At 37.9% G+C, this 22,555-nt stretch overlaps 1 protein-coding gene across 13 annotated transcripts in view; it reads left to right on the top strand.

Moving 5' to 3' along the window:
• Window positions 1-22,555, top strand: part of BMPR1B (bone morphogenetic protein receptor type 1B) — a 448,509-nt gene that overhangs the window by 331,700 nt on the left and 94,254 nt on the right. The window contains exon 1 of one of the 13 annotated variants that reach the window (XM_069593695.1): window positions 11,286-11,358. The exons of the other annotated variants lie outside the window; for them this stretch is intronic. Coding sequence (XP_069449796.1) covers window positions 11,286-11,358 — 73 coding nt within the window. Of the gene's footprint in view, window positions 1-11,285; window positions 11,359-22,555 lie in introns of those variants that run through there. 13 annotated transcript variants of the gene reach the window in all.

Raw genomic sequence — 22,555 nt, 5'->3', positions numbered from 1 at the left:
CCCCAGATATGGGGTATATTAGAAAGGCTTTAATGAAGTTATTATAGAAAATGTTTCTTATAAAAAACTCAAAACACTAAACAGCTGTGCTTTATATCTGGGGACAGGTGAGGGAAGATAGGGAATTATATGCATGCGTGTGTATTTATACAAGATACAATATATTTCAGGCATCCTTTTGGTATCAACCATCTGTCATTAGGAAAGTATTTTCAATATACACAGTTGACTTCTGGCGGGTAGAAGAGATGAAAAAATCTAGCATGTTATGATTCTGAACTGAAAATTGTGACAGTCTTGCTTCTCATATTTGAAAATATTTTTGCATGTACATAGATTTTCAGTGTCACATTAAATCAAAATTAGCTTTTGGTAACCCTTGTAGTTCTTCTAGCATCAATTTGTAAAAGACTACTAACAGCTAAGTCTGCTAAGAAATGTGGAAATCATATAATGGCAGCACAACTGTTGAAAAAAATACCCTGAGAAAGCTGATGGATGTAAATAAAACCAAACATTTCTTTGTTACAAATGCCTTCTCTTTTACTTTAAGAAACTTTCACTCATGTGATTCCTTATATACATACTTAGGTATTTTCCAAAGAGTGGAAAACAGATTTTCTAGGAGCTGGCTTCATATGATATGTGAACTTAAGCATATATTCTTCAAATGTTTAAATAGGGTTATACTTTAACTCCTTTTATATTTCTTTATTTGTGTAAACTAAGATGTACCTTCCTTCTAATTTATATTCAGAGGAATTTACAAGGAAACATACAAGGTAAAATTTTTTTGTATAATAATTTAAATATAAATTCTTATTTTCAGTTTAATACCAGTTCAAGTTGGATTTGCATGAAATTAATGCATAATTGACTCTAGGATGAAATAAGAGTAGAGTGATAGTAATTGTCTTTAAGAATTGATTTTTAAATGATGATTTTTATAATGGCTAGCAAGAGATGCAGAGAGATACTTGGAGGTTTTGCTTTTATGCTTAGGGGTGCATTAGTATTAATTTGATAAAGAAGATAATATCCTTTGGAAGAGAGCTTCAGGTAGGGCAAGTTAGTAGCTTCTGTGGTTCATTATTTTCCTAGTGAGTAACTTTAATACTGAAGAGACTGGGGCCAAAGTATTAAACAACAAAAATCCTTTTCTCACACAGTTCCTTGCAAGTGGGGCAAAGTAGATCTTCTCAACAGCTTTCTCATGTGTGAAGAAAATAGCATCTTTCATTAAAACAAACTTGGACTCATCTGGTGGAGGGAGGAGTGCATTACATTTTTCTGGTGACTTCCTTCACCCACTTTTTCTCTCTCCTAAGTTGACAGAGTTGCCGTACTATACCTGCTGAAGCACAGGTTGACTGACGGGAAAACACTGTTCCCTCACCTTAGCTGCTTCACTGGTTAATAAACGTATACTGAAGGCCTGCTGGAAAAGTTAAAAAAAAGATGTATATAAGACACTGCTTTAAATCAATGAATTTAAGCTTATGTTTTAATTATTAGTAATACACTTTTTATAAACAACTAATACACATGGTCTAGAGGCAAGTTACATCTCTCACTTTTATCTGAAACTGCTGACCTCTGAATTCACTGCTTTGATTACCGGAATGTCCCTTGTCCCACTCCTCTGAATCCACAGGTTTAGGATTGAGGGTATCTGATCACTCATTTGCTCTAGCCTTCAGAATTTCTGGCAGTCATGTTCTCTGAGTTAATCTTATCAGCCCATGTCTCTGAGTCTTCTATCAACTGAGTGGATAGTTTCTGCCCCAGTTATTTCTTGCAGAGCAGAAGCATGTGAGTCTCTAGCCAATGAAATACTGGTGACTGATCCTATCTACCGGTGACCAGCTCCAGGCCTCTTTGGCTCAGGCTTACTCAGTATTCTCATCTGTATGTGGGAATGATATCCCTGGTGGCTCAGACAGTAAAGAGCCTGCCTGGAACGTGGGAGACCCTGGTTCGATCCCTGAGTCAGGAAGATCCCCTTGAGAAGGAAATGGCAATCCACTCCAGAATTCTTGCCTGGGCAACCCCATGAACAGAGGAGCCTGGTGGTTTATACAGTCCATGGGGTCGCAAAGAATCAGACACAACTGAGTAACTAATGCTCACTCCCTCATTCAAGGAGGCAGTGAGGACCAATGAGGCAATGTATGTTAGTTACATAGCGTAGAGCCTAAAGAGTAAAAGTTCACCAAGTGGTATGTAACATCATTAGCATCATCATCCTATAATCTTTTAGAAATAGCCTATTTATCCTTCCTGGGTTACTTACTTTCCAGATCCTGTCAAGACATCTCCCTCTCATTCAAATTTAGCTTCTTATCTGAGGCAGTCATACTGACCAGGTAATGGATTGAATAACATGCAATGAATAACATACAGAATAATCTCACATTTTATGTATCACCTGGTTCCCTATTCCTGGAGCACAAGTGTGACCTTCAGTTCAGTTCAGTCATATTCTTTGGCACTCAGCTTTCTTTATAGTCCAACTCTCACGTCCATCAGTTCAGTTCAGTTGCTCAGTCAGGTCCAACTCTTTGCAACCCCATGAACTGCAGCACACCAGGCCTCCCTGTCCATCGCCATCTCCTGGAGTTCACCCAAACTCATGTCCATTGAGTCGGTGATGCCATCCAACCATCTCATCCTCTGTCATCCCCCTCTCCTCCTGCTCCCAATCTTTCCCATCATCAGGGTCTTTTCAGATGAGTCAGCTCTTCGCATCAGGTGGCCAAAGTGTTGGAGCTTCAGCTACATCAGTCCTTCCAGTGAACACCCAGGACTGAATTCTCTTAGGATGGACTGGTTGGATCTCCTTGCAGTCCAAGGGACTCTCAAGAGTCTTCTCCAACACCACAGCTCAAAAGCATCAGTTCTGCAGTGCTCAGCTTTCTTTATAGTCCAACTGTCACATCCATACATGACCACTGGAAAAACCATAGCCTTGACTAGACGGACCCTTTGTTGACAAAATAATGTCTCTGCTTTTTAATATGCTGTTAAAAGTTATGACCAGCTGGTAATAACTTTTCTTCCAAGGAGTAAGTGTCTTTAAATTTCATGGCTGCAGTCACCATCTGCAGTGATTTTGGAGCCCCCAAAATAAAGTCTGTCACTGTTTCCACTGTTTCTCATCTATTTGCCATGAAGTGATGGGACCGGATGCCGTGATCTTAGTTCTCTGAATGTTGAGCTTTAAGCCAACTGTTTCACTCTCTTCTTTCACTTTCATCAAGAGGCTCTTTAGTTCTTCTTCGCTTTCTGCCATAAGGGTGGTATCATCTGCATATCTGAGGTTATTGATATTTCTCCCGGCAATCTTAACTCCAGCTTGTGCTTCTTCTAGCCCAGCATTTCTCATGATGTACTCTGCATAGAAGTTAAATAAGCAGGGTGATAATATACAGTCTTGACATACTCCTTTTCCTATTTGGAACCAGTCTGTTGTTCCATGTCCAGTTCCGACTGTTGCTTCCTGACCTGCATACAGATTTCTCAAGATGTAGGTCAGGTGGTCTGGTATTCCTATCTCTTTCAGAATTTTCCACAGTGGATTGTGATCCACACAGTCAAAGGCTTTGACATAGTCAATAAAGCAGAAATAGATGTTTTTCTGGAACTCTCTTGCTTTTTCCATGATCCAGCAAATGTTGGCAATTTGACCTCTGGTTCCTCTGCTTTCTCTAAAACCAGCTTGAACATCTGGAATTTCACGGTTCACATATTGCTGAAGCCTGGCTTGGAGAATTTTGAGCGTTACTTTGCTAGCGTGTGAGATGAGTGCAATTGTGCGGTAGTTTGAGCATTCTTTGACATTGCCTTTCTTTGGGATTGGAATGAAAACTGACCTTTTCCTGTCCTGTGGCCACTGCTGAGTTTTCCAAATTTGCTGGCATATGGAGTGCAGCACTTTCACAGCATCATCTTTCAGGATTTGAAATAGCTCAGCTGGAATTCCATCCCCATCCACTAGCTTTGTTTGTAGTGATGCTTTCTAAGGCCCACTGGACTTCACGTTCCAGGATGTTTGGCTTTAAGTGAGTGATCACACCATCATGATTATCTGGGTCATGAAGATCTTTTTTGTACAGTTCTTCTGTGTATTCTTGCCACCTCTTCTTAATATCTTCTGCTTCTGTTAGGTCCATACCATTTCTGTCCTTTGTCGAACCCATCTTTGCATGAAATGTTCCCTTGGTATCTCTAATTTTCTTGAAGAGATCTCTAGTCTTTCCCATTCTGTTGTTTTCCTCTATTTCTTTGAATTGATCTCTGAGGAAGGCTTTCTTATCTCTCCTTGCTATTCTTTGGAACTCTGCATCCAAATGGATATATCTTTCTTTTTCTCCTTTGCTTTTCTCTTCTCTTCTTTTCACAGGTATTTGTAAGGCCTCCTCAGACAGCCATTTTGCTTTTTTGCATTTCTTTTTCTTGGGGATGGTCTTCATCCCAGTCTCCTGTACAGTGTCACGAACCTCATTCCATAGTTCATCAGGCACTCTGTCTGTCAGATCTAGTCCCTTAAATCTATTTCTCACTTCCACTGTATAATCATAAGGGATTTGATTTAGGTCATACCTGAATGGTCTAGTGGTTTTCCCCACTTAGCCTTTATTTGCATCACACTGAAACCAGGTATTAATAGAATTATGCCTGTATGGGGTTCAGAGGTCCTGGGAGCAGTCTGGAGGTTTATTATTGTTCTGTTTTTACTTTAACTCTATAGCTTATCTTAACAAACTGAGTTCATTTTCATTAGTAGTTTAATTGTGTAAGTTGCCTTTAATTCTCTGCTATTCTTTAATGTTTTTTTGTGTCTAGTGTTACCTTGGATGCAGGCTGTACAGCTCCTTGTTATATTCATGGTCTGACATAGGCTTTTTTAAAAAAACTCACAATCTCTAGGTAAATGATAGTGTCCTATATTTAAGATATTATTCTGTTAGAAAATTCCATGAAACATCTTCTTGCAGTGCTGATGATCAAATTATACCTTCTAAGTCCATAGTGTTACATTATTTTAGGAGAATAAAGTTTGGGCTTATTTGTTCTGTTTTATAAGCTCTCAGATCCCTTTATTGAGTTGTGAGGAGAAGCAATGATAAAAGACCAACACTGAAAGCCTGTATCAGAAGATATTATGTCTATTTCATATTATTGGGACTGTACCCTGTTAATAATGATCGTATTTGTATTAGGTAAAAATGGCTTATGCTATTGATTGGTATTTAATTTCATCAAGATATGTTCAGAGTATTTTATAACAAATACGCTTATTACTTTTATAAATGCCTCAAAAAGGATACCTTCTATGATGGTTGTTATAAAATTCATAGTTTTAGTTTTTGATATATATCTTTAGTGAACAATTATTTCAGGAAAAAATATCAATCTGCTAAAATCATTGACCTTGTTTATAAGTAAAGGTTTGGAAATTTCAAAGCTGAAGTGCAATCTGGTTGTCTCTTTTTACTTGTGTGTGAAATTTTTTTGTTGCTAGTGGTAACTGTAGAGAATTTTTTTCAAATAGCACCCTTTTAATAACAATGGTCTCCCCAAATATACTGTGGCATAGCTTTAAACTTTATTAAGTCTGTCTTGGACTCCCCCTTCCTCTCTCTGAGTAAATGGAAGAAAAGTTTGGCAGGCGCCATGCTGTGCACTTGATTGATGTCCAGAACATCTGAAGGACTTTTGTGTCCTGCCTGCTCTCCATGAGTGCATAATGTGTGAATACTTAAAGAAGGTCAGCCCTTATCACATGTAATCTAGGCCTGAAGGCAGATCAGCAGTGACAGTCATATCCCGTAAGTAAGAACACAAATCATCCTCTACATGCTTTAGACAAGTTGTGGGATATTTTTTCTCTCTTTTTACCCCTTCCCACTCATGGGGGGACCTTGGCAGAGCCATGAAAGCAGGGAGAAGACGTGCTCAGAATGTGTCACTCCTCGGAGGGAGGAAGGGATTGTTTATTTGTCATGATGTGATGGTCTTTCACTGTGCAGCTGAAGGGAGCTTTGGGTTGTTAATGACTAGTGATGTGGAATGCTGCAAATTAGAATGGGGTGGGGAGGCAAGAGGCAGCCTGAAAGCCACTGAATTTGTGGCCTTTGTAAACCCCAGAGTCAGGAAAAAAGGTTTTTTGCACACTTGAGTTCTATTGTTTATTTTTTCTCTGATAAGGGAGTAACTTTTTATGTTATTTTGTAAGTGTAAAGCTGAAAATCGGAATGACATGACGCATTAGCCAGTACAATTCTGAACACACTTTTCTATTTTTTGCGCAACTAGTGTGAAAGTATGAAAACTATTTTACTGCAAAACTCTGTGGCATGGTAGGTACTTAAAATGCTATAACTTCTAACAGGAGCAAGGAAAGAACTGTTTATGTGTCTGTGTGTTTGAGCAGAAGTTTAAAAGTAAACATTCCAAACAATATTAGCAGAGATGTTCAAGTGTTAAAGAAAATAACACTCACCTTATTGTTTTCATGGAGACTATTAAGGAAATTGTTGCATTTTCTTATATAAAAAGGAAAATATTTTTCATCTAATCTCAAAAATTTTGCTAGTTTCTTTTGAAACACAGTCAGCTGCAAGAAGTAGTTGTGGTCAGGTCATACAATGGAGACTGTGCAGACACCCCATTCAGAGGCCAAGGCATTGCTTCCTATGCATGTAAGATAAAATAAAAAATCAAATTAGGAGCTATAGGGCCCTTCCTTCCAATGTCTCTCTCCCGGTCTGCTTTTCCAGCCCAGTTTCTCTGCTCTCAAGGCATATCCAGGATTTCATGTTCTCCGCAAACATTGCTCTTTTTCTTGCTCATAAATGTCTGTACGGTCTGTTCTCTTTGCTTGGAATCCCTCTGCCCTCCCTTCACCCAGTGAATTCCTACTTATCTTTGAAGACCTAGTTCAAATGCCTCTTCCCCACAAATCCAATCCCACCCCCGGCCAGAATTAATCTTTGCTTATGCACTGTCTTTCCCGTGTTCCCTGGGCAGAGCCGGCCATGTCTGTAGAGCCTTGTCGTGATTTGGGTGTGTTTGTCTTCACCCACTACAAGGTAGGTTTTGTCCTATAGGCAGGCATGGTGTAATGCTCCCATACCCCCTTCACTGGACACAGTCCCCCACATAGAGTTTAAAAAACTCTGTCTATATATAAAATCAGGAGATTTGGAGGAGTTTTATGTGAAAATAAGTCACAAGTTGAAACTGTTATAAAGTAGTCTCATATTTCAAACTCTTTCTTGTATTTCTTCAATTACATAATGATTTAATAAATGAGGTACATAAAATAATTAAATATTTGCCTTTGTGAGTATAATATGAATTTTTAAAACTCAATTATCCTAAGATATATATATGTATATATTATATCCTTGTTTTAGTGATATCATTTGTGATGGCAAATGAAGAATTTGGCAAATGTCATATTAAAGAACATTATTGTTAATAAGGATTTTTTTTTTTTTTTTTGGTCAAGAGGCAGGAGAGTGATTAGTGAAAGTTGTCAGGAAGTTGACTATTTTCTGATGTCCTCCTGTGTACTGGGCACTGTATTCAGTAATTTCTGTTCATTTACTTGTCTAATTGGTATAACAATCTTAACAGGTACTGAGTAGATTATAGAACAGAGAGCTTAAATAATTTTCCTAAGATTATACAGATGACACAAATAGGCTTTCTCTACAAGATGGATCCACAAACCTAGAATAAGTGCATTTGTGTATGAGTTCTACAGATGATACAGAGTGATGACTTGTATTCATATTGGTAATACTAGCTGCAGTCTTTTTTCTTTCCTTGCCCCTCTCAGGTGTACAAATTCAATTTGATACCTTTCTTTCAATATTCTCTCAGAGCTTTCTTTGAAGCCTCATTTGGTGTGTACTTTACAGTGAGTGGGCTAAATCATATGCAAATATGGATTTTTTTTTTCTTTGCCAAGTCAGATTTCTGATCTGCATTACAAGAATTTTTAAAGATCTTTTGAGCCTGTTTGTCTGAAATTGAAGTATGTGTTTTATACAACATCTCCTGCACTGTTGGTGTCTGAAAGAAAGGTGAAAGGGTTAGTTGCTCAGTCATGTCCGACTCTTTGCGATCTCATAGACTGTAGCCCACTGGGCTCCTCTGTCCATGGAATTCTCCAGGCAAGAATACTGGAGTGGGTTGTCATTTCCTCCTCTAAGGGATACTCCTGACCCAGGGATTGGACCCAGGTCTCCTGTATTGCAGGCAGATTCTTTACCATTTGAGCTATCAGGGAAACCTGGCATATGTTAAATGGTAAAGGCAAAATGGAGGGAATTAATAGGGCTACCTCTTGAATTTCTTCATGTAAGTTAAAAAAAAAAAAGGAAGAAAGAAAGAAATCTGTATTGCCAAAAACTTTGACTAAATGAAAAACTCTCCTCACACTTCTAATTTTTACTTCTATTCACATGAGTGAGTGTGTGAGAGTTGCTCAATGATGTCCAACTCTGTGCAACCACATAGACTGTAGCCCGCCAGGCTCCTCTGTCTGTGGGATTCTCCAGGCAAGAATATTGGAGTGGGTTGCCATTTCCTTCTCCAGGGGATCTTCCTGATGCAGGGATCGAACCTGTGTTTCCTGCATTACAGGCAGATTCTTTACCATCTGAGCCACCAGTGAAAGTGAAAGTCGCTCAGTTGTGCCCGACTCTTTGCAACCCCATGGACTATATAGTCCATGGAATTCTCCAGGCCAGAATACCGAAGTGGGTAGCCTTTCCCTTCTCCAGGGGATCTTCCCAACCCAGGGATCGAACCCATGTCTCTTTCATTGCAGGAGGATTCTTTACCAGCTGAGCCACAACGGAAGCCCTCTACTCACATAATTGGAGATTCAGGTTCAGGGACTCATCTTATATTCTGAAATCTTAAACCTTTATAAAACTTCATTAAGCCAGTTCATGCTCGAAAGCCTGTCAGTTATTTACATGATAGATAGCCTAAACTCTGTAACCTTAATTCAGAGTCCTGCACAGTTTGCTTCCACTCTGTCTAGCTTTCTTTCCAGCCATTTACTATAGGAGCCATCTGTTCCAGTAAGGTTTTTTTCTGTCTCATGCTATTGCACAAATGAAATATTTAATCCTGCCTCTAATCCTTGCTCATATAATTTCCTCTCTTTTCATCTCCTCTATCTCTGTATAAGTTCAATTCATATTTGAGCATCCAACTCTGCCTTCAATGTTGGTCCCAGTCTAATCCATCCCTTACTCTGATTTTCCATCTTTATTCCATTTGAAGACACTTCATTTTAAAGTGACTACTGTTTTCTTCTTAGTTCTCTATTATATAAATGCCGCTTTTTCTATGGTGCTGTGAACTTCTTGAGTGCATTTACTTCAGCTAGCACATAGTTCATCAGAAATGGTTGCTGGTATGTCTTGTTTTGAACTGAATTAGGATTTTGGGGGGAGAGCAACTATTCTCTCTTTATGCTTTGTACCATTTGTGGATGCCCATATTGGGGAAATGTGAGCAGCGGGAACTGTCCCACATTTTAGCCATTCACTCTTCATCCCAGAGCTCAAGGCTAGGTTCCAAATTGGCAGTGGAACCATGTTGTGATGTGGCACTGAGCCGAATGTAGAAAGTTTGGACAAGAGGTTCTATTTGCTTGATTTTGGTCTGCTCTTCACTCACATGACCCCTTTGATCCTGATCACTCTTATTCATTTTAGTATGCCTCAGTCTCCCTAAAAGGAATATGGATAAATGATACTGAAAGATTATTTCATTTACCTCCCCAAACTTCTATTTTCCTGAAAAGTAAGGTGTGTGGATTCTGTGAAATGCTTTAACATGTAGTTTAAGCTTAGAATATTCCAAAATTTTCTATGTGGTTAAAAATATTATATTGGTGTGAAATTCCATTTCATGAAATGGAACTGAGGATGTTGGATTGATAGTATTAATAGAATTTATTAAATCCTAACAAGCAATTGTTCAGCTACTCTAAGACTGAGAATAGATTTGAATGCCACATTAGGATAGTGCTGGGAGTTGCTGGTGTATGTGAAGAGAAGTGGGGGTGTCTCTTAAGAAGAAGATAGCAGAGATTTTTTTTTCCAAGAAAGTAATTCGTAAAATTTCAAGTAAAAACATTCTAATGCTTAGATATAACCATTGAATTATGTCTCTGCTCTCATACTCATATATCCTTTATCATGCAAATAGATTAGATTTAATAACTACTTTTGTTTGTATCTGTCTATGGTGATATTGTTCTTTCTATAACACTGAAAATTTGTTCATATTTTTTGCTGTTCTTTAGTTATCAACAGTTCCCAGCATGAATCAGAGTCTTTTAAAATGTCCCTTAGTATCAGACAGGTCACCCAGAATATCATTGGAAAGTTGAAATATTACAAAATATTCATAGTTATATTGAGGCACAATTATAATTAACATGTAAAACATTGAATAACTTACCTTGGTTTTATTCACATGATAAAATAGGTTAGGTCATAGCAGGTTTTTTTTTTTTTTGTCTCTATAGAAAACTTTAAAGTATAGTCATATCAAATTAATGAATAGCTTAACTGAAATCTTTCAACTTGGAATATTCATTAAAGATGCCTTTTGTATATGACCCTTTTTTGTATCCATGCACTTGATTCAGAAGCATATGCCTCATTATATAAGTGTTGATGTAGTGTGAGAAAATGCCGTAACATGACACTTTGATGTGTTGCAACATTTCTATCGTGTTATCAAAGAAAAACTTTTTATTTCTTCTTGTCTTTCTACAATTCCCAAAGAATTACCATTCATGGCAGAGGGGAAAAAAAAAAAGCAAAAACCCTTAACAGAAGAAATAAACAGTTCCATGTCAGCACAGTATAGGTGTGTGTCTCTCCGGAATGTCTCCACAGCTGCCCAGGAGGTGTGGGGACTTCGGCGTGGTCAGTCCAGAGAGAAGTCCCGCCTGCCCTGGCCTCTGTGTGGACAGCTGGGTCAGGCTCCTTTCTTAAGAAAACAACCCAGCCCGGGGTCCTCACCGCCCTTTGTTGTCCTCCCCACGAGGTGATCAGTTGAAGTCTCCGTGGTGACAGAACCAGTTTGTAACAGGCTTGTCTTTCACGGTCCTGTGTAGGGCTTGCTGGCAGGCCTGCCGGAAGCTCTGACAAGAGTGGCAGCAGAGGAGTCTCCGTGAAAGAAGCAAGGCAAGAAACAGGAGGCTTAAACAGGCAGGTCACATTGACTGCTCTCCTGCTGCAATGGGTTGGCTGGACGAACTAAACTGGCAGCGTCACATTTCCTTGCTCATTCTTCTGTCTATGCACACGAGGGGTAAGAAGATCAGTGCCCCGCAGTACAGTGCTGACAGGGGGCTCCGTGAATGTCTGGTTTCGTGGTTTTTATCACAGAAGGGAAAGTTCAGGGCAGAAATTCAATGGCTAAGCATTTCTAGCTCCCATCCTCCAACTGCTCTGTAACCTTACTACTTTCTCTGTCAGGGCAACGCTTTGTAGAGAGTGTGTCAGAATAATTTTAAAAGGGATGCAAAGCTTCTGTAGCAGTTAATTATGTGCAGTCGAGTTTGGAACTTTGAGTATGAGGTTGATTGTCAACATACTGTGACAGTTTATAAGATGAATTTAAGAAAACAGTCTAATAAACTTTGTTTTGATCATTTAAATTTATTTGAGTATTGTTAGGTTTTTTATAGTTAGCTAATTAACTTTGAAGTTCATTGTAATTTTTACATGGATGCATTGAGTAAATCTGTAGTTTTATAATGGCAATAATTGTAATTTGTGAATATGTCAGATGTTTACCCATATTTAAGAACAGGAGCTTTCTTAGTGATCATTTTGTTCAGAAGAATTATTCTTGTATAAAGTTGCCTAAAGGAGAAAAAAATTAAATTAAAGAGCTAAAAAGTAATTATGAAAGTAGGTGAATTATTTTCAAGTTAGAAGAAGGATAACTTAAAATGAAATAATTATCTGTGATAGTGATTGGTAGTGAGGAAGTCACAAAGTTGTAAATAAGGAAATAGCCCCTTTATAAAATTAAGCCAGGTGACAAAGGGAATATGTGTGAGGTCGAAATGCATTTACAGGTCAGCCTCATATATCTGTAAATGTATTTAATAGAACTTATTTGGCAGTACTGTTTACTTGAGAAGCATGTATTACCAATTGGCATATATTTGGATTGACACTTATAAGATTAATTTTTCATAATCTCCATGTTCCAAAACACTATATAAGTATTATATTTTATTGCTTGGCTCCATGAAAAAATGCCTTTAATTTCTGGTTATAGATATGTGTAATTCAAAAGACTTTTGTATGTTGATAGGGAAACAACATGTAATTCATTCACTTCGTTTACTAATTTATTTTTCAAAAATTGTTATAAGCTGGTACCTTCTAGAAGAGACAGAAGGACCTCAGGGAAACTTTCTTAAGAATGTCCCAAGAAACTCAAAGCATGATATATATGAGGTGAAAGATCTTACTCCTCTACTCATGCTACCACTATTTCTTGATTGCCTAAGGGCACTTTTTCATTCCCTTTTTATCCTTTTCCTTGAAACCTATGAATACATAAACTATTTATCGTTATGTCAGTCAAAAGTGAAGAGGCTATGTGTTACAGACTGAATCTTTGAATCATAAATATTAGGATTAAAGTATACCTTAAAATAGTATTGTATTTTTGACTTCAGTGAGAAGGTTGAAGCCCAGAGACATTCCCTGCTTTTTTCTATGAAGCATAACCTTTTTAACTCCCTGTTCAGAGCCCTTTCACATGAGTGCCCGTGTGGGTCTCCGTGTGTCTCCTAATTTATTTCATAGCATAGTGGTTAAGAGTGTGAACTCCAGAGCCAGAATGCCTGGGTTTGAATCTTAGCTTTACCACTTACTAGACTGTAAACTAAATGAGGAGTCATTGGTGCCTTGATTTTCTCAACTGTGAAATGGGCATAATAATAATAATAACAACTAATCATAGGATTGACTTGATTACTAAATAATTAGTAAATACATACAAAACACTTAGAGGAGAGATAGTGCATACTATTGTCTAAGAGTTTGCTATTATTAGTATCATTAGTAATAATGTTCATCTGTATAGGAATAGGAGACAACCAATCTGGAAATGGAAATTGAGACAAGACTTTAGAAGAATTCCATAGCTCATCTTAGTGTGCTGTGCTTAGCCACTCAGTTGTATTTGCCTCTTTTTGTGACTCCATGGACTGGAGGCAACCAGGCTCTCTGTCCATAGGGATTCTCCATGCAAGAATACTGGAGTGGATTGCCATGCCCTCCAGGGAATCTTCCCAACCCAGGGATCAAACCCAGGTCTCCTACATTGCAGGCAGGTTCTTTACTGCAATGCAGACTGTGATTAACATACTGAATCTCAGTTTTTATTCCTAGCTTTGTCACTAATGAAATTTTCACTGTTTTTGAAGAATCTACCTGTAACCTTGTATAAAATAAGTTTCTTTTTTTTTTCTGGGAAAAATGTATTTTCCTGTAAGAAAACAGAGTGTACTATAGAGAGAGACTATGAGCTCAACCAAGACCAAGTAACTTTGACTACTGAAGTTAAGTATTCATTGACAGCTTGTAATGCGTTATGATCATTAATTAGCATGTACTTCAGAAAGAATGATTATCACTAAGATAGGTATATATGAAGCATGGATCTTTGTAGTGGTCATGACTTATTAAGTGAATGACAAAGCCAAGATTAATGTTCTGAGACCTTAAATACTTATTTAAAGTAACTGTGTTTCAAAATGACAGCTTGAGACATTTGGAGAGTGTGTGCTTCAGGCTAATACAAATATTTAGTTATTTAAATATATGGAAACCTAAACATTCTACATGGAAGGAATATGTCCGTTATTCCATTCCAATTCTACCTTAAATGGTACAAAGCTCTGCAAAGTCACACAAGTGGAACAGAGTAGTTAGGTTGGCCTGTGTGTGGGGTGATTCATCAGCCTAAATCTTATCACCGCTTAAATCTTATCTTAAACGTTTTACTTGAGGAGACATAGTCTAAGAAAAAAAGGGAGAAAGGGTACATGTTGGTAGGTTTTGAACATTGTGTTCTTTATATTGGCACATTGTGATTGCTTCAGGAATATATTTTTTAAAACTCGAGATATGGAATTGTCTCCTTCTAAAAGTGAAAAGATGACCTGTAATGGTGAAGAGCTGTAATGATCATTTCTGCTTGAAATATAGCATTTTAGAGATTGATTTATTGATGCCACCCTGCCCCTTGTTTCTCAAATCACAGTAGGGAATTACAGGCAATCCTAATGAACATAGTACAACGTGTAAACCGTGTGTACCATCATTTTGGTCACTACCATTCTTGTGAAGTTCTGCCAAAGGAATTTAGTGAGGTTATAAAGGTGATAGATTGAGGGAACTAAAAAGTAGAGGATGCTTTCTGTTTGTTCTAACACATTGGTGGCAACAATGCACCCTTCCTGACAAGGATGTTCCTCGTGCTCTGGCATTTTAAAAGGTGAGATGTTTATTTGGCTTCTTGTTAAATGTATATGTGAAAATTTTTGCAGTGCCGGTGCCCCCCCCTATAAAATCATAGTAATAGACTATTACAACAATCAGATTAAAATAAAAATTGGTAGCCAACTTTCGGTCTTTAGGAGTAGTTCTATATCAACGAAGAGTTACTGGGAAAAAGGCAAGATAGGACTTAGCAGCAGCAGCAGGAAGTAGGTATTAGCTCTTTTGGAATAGAGGGAAGCCCCCAAACCCAATGAACAAAAGCATGTCCCAGTCTCCATGGCCCTTGCAGTTTTACATAGCCAGTATTTTACATCCTGCTACTTCATTGCCAGGTCACATTTCGTGCATTGCCTACTGTAATATTTGTGTTTGATCTGGTTGACACTGATTTAAAACTATTTAAAAAATCTATGCTATTAAATATTTTCAGTAGAATTAAGACAAATAGGAAATGCAGTAACAGGAGGATAACAAACATTGCTGTGAATGTGTAGTTTCAAAATTAAAATGGTAATATTGCTGTAGGGCATCAACTTTGGGTAATATTTTTAAGTGAAAAATGATCCTTGTTGCCATATGGCACACTATAGTGAAAATCTGAACTGTTAGACCAAACACATCTGTTAAATGCATAAACATGGGTCTGTGTTTAAAATGTTTTCTACTGCAGCTATTATGTGGCATTTCCAACAATTAATCTTGGGCTGTTAATCGGGAGTAACTGCACCTTGTGGTGAGCATCACAGATGTAAGAAATTTGATCTCTGTGGCAATTTACCTGGGAGGAAAGTGGCTAAATTATACTTCTCAATTTAAATTCTGCAGAGTAGATTGGATTAAACACATTGACATTACTATTGAGTGCAAACACAAATTATTTAGTTTTATCATTTGTTATGAGAAGTTACCTTCTTTCAATATGTAGTGATGGCTACCATGTATTTAAGGCATATGTATCTCTCAATATCTGTGCATATATAATTTTAACCTTTAAATTACAAATACCTGAAAGCTTCTGAAAACATATTAATGTTGTAATCGATCAGAGTTCAGATTAGTTTTTTTTGTGTGTCTTTGTGAGCCAGTTGAATTTGAAATAACATTTTACAAATCTTTTATTGACTTAACTGCTAGGAACAAATTTATGAATATGTTTTTTCTGCTAACTTTTCAAATGTATAAATCTCATTCTTAGAATTCGGACAGGACATTAGGCAAATCTTTAAGTAAGACAGTGTACTGACAATTAAAATCAGCTACATTGTCTATCAAGCTTTCTTATGCAAAATTTTAGGTTCAGATGGACCCTTTTGGTCTTGATTATTATACGTTTTCCCATCTGTCAAATAATTACTCTGCTCATCATAATAGATGTGTGTGGGTAAATATTCATATTAAAATACCTAAGGATGATTTTTTGACTATGAGCTCAGAATAACCTCATTCTTATTTCTAGGCCCTGCTACTTTTCACTTTATGCTAGAGAAGCTGCAGCTTTTGGAGTAACTGATTTCTTGCTTGATATCAGCTCCATCACACTCCTTCCATAACTAATTACCTTCCATATTGGTTAATAATGTGTCTACAATCACATTAGTAGTATTGATATTTTGGGCAAAAGAACAGAAACTGAAGTAGAGGAAGAAGTTGAATGGAGACCTCAAGAAAAGCTAAAGGAAACACAGCCTCATGGGACCCAGAGAGGCCACTGGACCTGAGTTTCTACTCATCCATGTCTGTGAGGGACCTCATGAACATTGCCTTCTTTTCTCTGTGTGTCTTTTCCCTTCTTTCTGTTTACAAGTTGTTACCAGACATTCCATGCATTACAAGATCCAGACCTTTCTACGTCCTTCCAGGCTTGCATTAGTGAGGCTCTGACTCCTTTGCAGCTCATCTCACTACTCAGTGGTCAGCAAGCCACAAAGGCCTTTCCTGTCCGGAATGATCCAGACTCCTCTTTCTTTCCACATATGTTGTTTCCATAGCCCGTAAAGTTCTTTTCTACTCTACTTATTCATTTGCTTAAGTATCACTAAGTTTTCCTGAACAATCCAAATTAAATGAGAGCCACTTGATATAATCCCTCATTGTAAGTTTTATTTCAGTTTTATAGTACATGTGATGTATCATTTTATGTGTCACTCTCCTGTTGAAAGCTCAGCTTCTCAGAGGAAGAACCATGTCCATCTCATTTATTGCTGAATTCCAGTGCACAGTACAGTGTTTGGCCTGCAGAGGAGTCTACTTCCTTAGACATACTCATTATTTTGCACATGACCCAAAATAGTGTCTGCATTTTATAATATTTGAAGAGCTTCTTTCCTTAGCTCTCCAAACTTAACTGATAAACATTTCACTGTTTCTTGTTTTTAATTCTTTGGAGAGAGAATTTGATTGACTGCTGACCCTAAGCAGTAATCAGATGTGAGTCAAATAGGATGTGTAGTCACCCGATGCCAAGATGGGCACCAGACAATAATTGACACTGTGGACAGTGGAAGTTTGTTCTAGAAGAAGTTTTGGATTAGGTTGACAATCAAAAACACCCAATATAGCTGCTACTGGAATTTAAAATAGCAATATGAACACCTCTAGTACACTGGCGACCCACTCCAGTACTCTTGCCTGGAGGATCCCATGGACAGGCTTTGTAGGCTGCAGTCCATGGGGTCACTGGGAGTCTGACACGACTGAGCGACTTCACTTTCACTTTTCACTTTCACGCACTGGAGAAGGAAATGGCAACCCACTCCAGTACTCTTGCCTGGAGAATCCCAGGGACGGGGGAGCCTGGTGGGCTGCCGTCTATGGGGTCGCACAGAGTTGGACACAACTGACGCGACGCAGCAGCAGCAGCAGTATTCCTTTGCTTGTAATGAACTCCTGTTGGCTACCAAGTGACTTATTAGCTATATGAGTAGAAAAATTATAAAAAATGTACTTTATTTTTTACATGAATTTTGGTATTCAGGAGATGTCACTACCAAACGTTGTTGATTTTAATAGTAACTGAAGTGATATGGTTTTCTTTACTCTTTAAGAAAAGATGCTATAGAAACTCAGGATACTAAAGGTGGTGGCAAAAATAATACATGAAACAAGTACTGTAAACTCTTGGCAGATTTAGTTTTGTCAGATTGTTACATATAACTTTCACTCCTTTATTGAAACGGTAGTTGCACATCATATGTCTCACAAAGAATATCTCACAAATTTTACATTTTGATCCCCCAAAAGTCCACAAGTTTGTGGCTAGCAGTATACATTTCATTAGATTAGATTCTGGGAACTTGAGTGTCTGAAACTATGCTTTTGATCCCTTTTGGAGTCCAGGGGAGAATGAATATACATAACAAATTCACCTTTTAAAAACCTCTTAAGTACATGCAGAAGACTGGTTTTGGTGCATAGGTTTTTACTGCTTGATTCTGTGGTCATAATGTGAGGACATCGTGTCTCCATATTTACCTTACTATCTTCACAATTTTAATGGGAGTTTTAAAGGTAAGGAAATAGAGACTTATATCACTTCTGCATTAATTGTGGAGCGTCAGCATTGTGGGAACTGCATTGATAATATATCAGCCAAGTGTGAGAGAATTTAATATAATACGGCATCTTAAAATTCTTTATGATTATTTCTGTTTTCCTTTAAACTATGCCAAGGCCAATAGTATATGGCTTCAGAAAATCTGAGGCCAGGTTTGTTTTGTAAACTTTGCATAAAATTATCTTTCCGCTATTATGTTTGTAGAAATATTCATGTTGAAACTATGTCTTTGCTAAATCTTTCAGCTTTATTTTGGTTTCTCTAAAAGAAAACTATGACAATATTTTTCAAATCTGAAAAATAATAACCTGCCAATTGTAATTGTGTGTACTTTTAATGATGGTGCACTTTTTATGGGGCTAAATCTCAATGGAATGTTTATCTTGGTTAGAGTCAATATGCTCAATTGCTTATTGTTTATAAATTCCATTATGATTTATATGTTTCTTTCTTGAAAAAAGAAAAGGTTAATGTTGTAAGAGTAATATGCTGTATTTGCCCATTAACTATTAACTCATTTAAGTGAGGGGATGTGCAGCTCATTGGAGGAATATTCGACTGGTTCTGAGTTTAACTCAGGCGCTTAAATCATCTGAGTTATCGAGAACTGTGCAGTGACCTGGAAAACAACAAAAAAAGAGTTTCATCAGGATGTAACAGAAGAAGGGTAGATGCCACTTAATTGAGGTTACTAAACAAATTGCCTTTTTACTTCCATACTTTCTTATACATATTATATATATCTACATACATATGTTTCTTATATGTATGTTTTCATAAGGTTATTACAGTTTATTGAAATCAGAGACTATCACTAAATATTTCCTACTTAATTTCCTATGCCCTGAATGAAAACGTGTTCAAATTGGGGAATGGGTTTAGAGGAAAGGGACCCTCATGATGAACTGAATGATTTTACTGACATAAGACATTCTTTCAGTGGGTATTTTTGAAGATCGTTTTTGGCTGTATTTTTAAAAAGACACTAAACAGTTTATTCATAAAATGCATTTTGGTAGTTAATATGAATATTGTTAATCTACCCTACTTAACCTCTTCTAGTGAAAATATAGTTTTCTGTCTTTTTTTGTTAGACTTAATGACAAACATCTTGCAAATTAGATTTTCATATATTTCATCTCTTTCTTATGCTCAATTTAATCTATCAAAGCCACACATTGTAGAAGACATCTGGTATTGAGCTTAGGCAGCTGGGTTTCATTTGTAAAGGTTTTGAGCAAATTTCGGTGCTTGCCAACAATAATATAGCAGTTGGCCAATGTGTTTTCTTTGTGGCAGCTTGGTGCCGTGTGGCAGGAGAGACTTGAATTCAGGATCAGGTGATTTTCTGGCCTCTTCCTGGCTTGACTGGAAGGACTTGAGGATTTTATGCAGGTGTTGCTGTGACCACTGGCTGGGGGAGGGGCCTGCTGCAGTGGCTAGTGAATGAGAATTAGTTGATGAGCAGTGTGCAATCAGCAGTGATCCATTTGAGAAACAAGGAGTCTGCAGTTTTCCTCACAGCATGGTTCAGTGTGTTTCCGACATCAGAGTCACTGTAGGTCACTTTAAAGATGCAGCCCCCTATACCCCATCCCAGATCTACTGAACCAAGTATTTGGGAGCTGAGCCCAGAAAGCTGCAGTTGATTAAGCTACCTCAAGGGATTTGGCACATACGGCATTAGAGTTAATAAATTTCAGTTCATTCTTTACCTGCAGACAAAACCTCTAACCCCCTTTTTCTGACCAAGAACTTATTTATATTAATGGTATTTAAAAAGAATTGTCAGAATTTGTTGCAGAAATAACTTACCTACATATCTGGTTTTGGTGTCCTTTCATAAGTTACTGCATTAGTATGACCTGTTGTTTAATGAAACAGTTGTCCTGGCATTATTAAAATATTGTCCCTAATGATGAAGAAGGGATCCTAAGTCTTAATTTATTTGGAAGAATCCAAATCTGGAATGAAGGATTTCTTGGAGGGTGAAACAAAAATGTGAATCCCAGGTACATTCAGGTACATTAATTAAGTCATTTCTCTCTCCAGATTGTCATAGCTCACCTGGTTGGCTCTTGGAAATCTTTTCAGAGTTTGGCTCTGTGAACCACCTTCAGAAAGCTCCTTATTGTTGTTGAGATGCTTCGGAGTCCTGTTGTTGTTGAGTTGCTAAGTCCTGTCCAACTCTTTGCAATCCCATGGACTGCAGCACTCCAGGCTTCCCTGTCCTTCGCTATCTCCTGGAGTTTGCTCAAACTCATATCCATTGAGTTGGTGATGCTATCTAACCATGTCATCCACTGTTGCTTCCTTCTCCTGCCCTCAATCGTTCCCAGTGTCAGGGTCTTTTCCAAAGAGTTGGCTCTTCACATCAGGTGACCAAAGTATTGGTGCTCCAGCATCAGTCCTTGCAATGAATATTCAGGGTTGATTTCCTTTAGGATTGACTGGTTTGATCTCCTTGCAGTCCAAGGAACTCTCAAGAGCCTTCTCCAACACCACAGTTCAAAAGCATCAATTCTTCGGCACTCAGCCATCTTTATGGTCCAACCCTGACATCGATACATGGGTACTGGAAAAACCATAGCTTTGACTAGATGGACCTTTGTCAGCAAAGTGATGTCTCTGCTTTTTAATACACTGTCTAGGTTGATCATACCTTTCCTTCCAACGACTAAGCATCTTTTGATTTCATGGTTGCTATCACCATCCACAGTGATTTTGGAGCCCAAGAAAATAAAATATGTCATTGTCCCCTGAGCCCTGTACCCACCTCTAATTATATTCAACATGTTATTCCTAATGCAAATAGTTTATCTTTGTAGCAATATAGGCAGTTTTGGTGACTGTTCTGAAATAAACCAAGTCATAACTCTCTTCTTTGCTTCTGCTGGAAAAGTTCTATGCCAGAATTCTTACCTAGTGTTGTATTTTTGTTTTATTGGTTCTGAGTCCAGAATTGAGTTTTCCAGACAAACACTTATGAGTTCCAGGGCAGTATGGAAACACACCCAGGGAATGTGTGGTTTGAAGTGAGGATTGCCTCTTTGGAAGTGAATAGGGTAGTGACTGTTGTTGAAATGTCATTAAATGGAAATGTACTTTTCACCTTATCTTCCTTTGGAAGTTAGCGCTCAAGATAGTCACTTTAGAGAGTTCCTGCATTCCCTCAGGGACCTGATTTGCAATAAACATACACATAGTGCTTAGTATAAGCAGCCAGCACTCCAGAAAATACAGCGTGAAAAGAGGGTAAGAGAAGGGGCAGTCTGAGTGTTTGAGATTGTCTCATTTCATGATCCATGTCATGCATGGGCTACATCTGCAGCTTTTTAAAGTTTTTGGAGGAAGCTCAGCAATGCAGCTGTCTCTAATGTACTGTGAACCTTGAAAAGGAATTTCCTTTCAAGTAACAGCGGAAGTAGTTTGTGTGTGGGATGATGGAGCTGAAGGTTTTCTTCAACAGAGAATAAAGTGCCATTATATAAACAAACATCTACACAATCTAAAGTAAGCCCCATAAAAACAAATGTTACAGGCACCTACATTGCTATTTGAAAAGACCTAGTTAATTTTAATGATCTACTTGTGTTCTCTCATTTTCACAAGGGAGGAAGCATGGGCACACAGTTGTTAGGCGACTTACCCAAATCTCACTGTTACTTCTAGTGGCTGAACCAGAATTTGGAGTTGCAGAGGTTTTGTTCTTGTTCTTTGAGGAATTACATTTAAACTGGACGTTATGATTGCTATTTAGGCTGAATCTTTGGAAGTCAAAGTCTTTGCCACATGAACATTTTTATTTAAGAGACACATTATAGAAACACACACCACAACTACCACAAATGAATATTCCAGGGTATGAATAAAGCTCAGAGATGATAACTTCTGCTTAGATTTTCCCACTTACTATAATACATAATATTTTGTAAAAACGTACCATATGTTCAGCCACATTTAGACTGTCATAATTTAGTGCTTGGATTTCCCTGGTGGCTCAGCGGTAAAGAATCCTCGTGCAATGCAGGAGTCACGGGTTTGATCCCTGGGTCAGGAAGATCCCCTGGAGGAGGAAATGACAACTAATTCCAGTATTCTTGCCTGAGAAATCCCATGGACAGAGGAGCCTAGAGGGCTACAGTTCGTGGGGTTGCAAAAGAGTTGGATATGACTTAGCAACTAAACAACACAACAATTTAGTGCTTACAGAAATGCAACTTATATTCAATTTGTTCTCAGCCACAGTACCTCGCCATCTGAGGTGGGAGGGCAAAATTAGCAACACAATTGAGTTATTTTCTAAGGAAAAAAAATCTCTCTTGCTGTGAAGAATGGAGCATCCGTCCCTTTTTCCTCTTCCTAAGATTTTCTGCAAATGTTAATCTAAAGAGATTACTTGTGAAGTATCTTGAGTAGCTCTGAC

Source organism: Ovis canadensis, chromosome 6 (assembly GCF_042477335.2).
Source record: "Ovis canadensis isolate MfBH-ARS-UI-01 breed Bighorn chromosome 6, ARS-UI_OviCan_v2, whole genome shotgun sequence".
Taxonomy (NCBI): Eukaryota; Metazoa; Chordata; class Mammalia; order Artiodactyla; family Bovidae; genus Ovis; species Ovis canadensis.
Note: the sequence above shows the minus strand (reverse complement) of the source record. Positions and strands in the feature narration are given on the sequence as shown.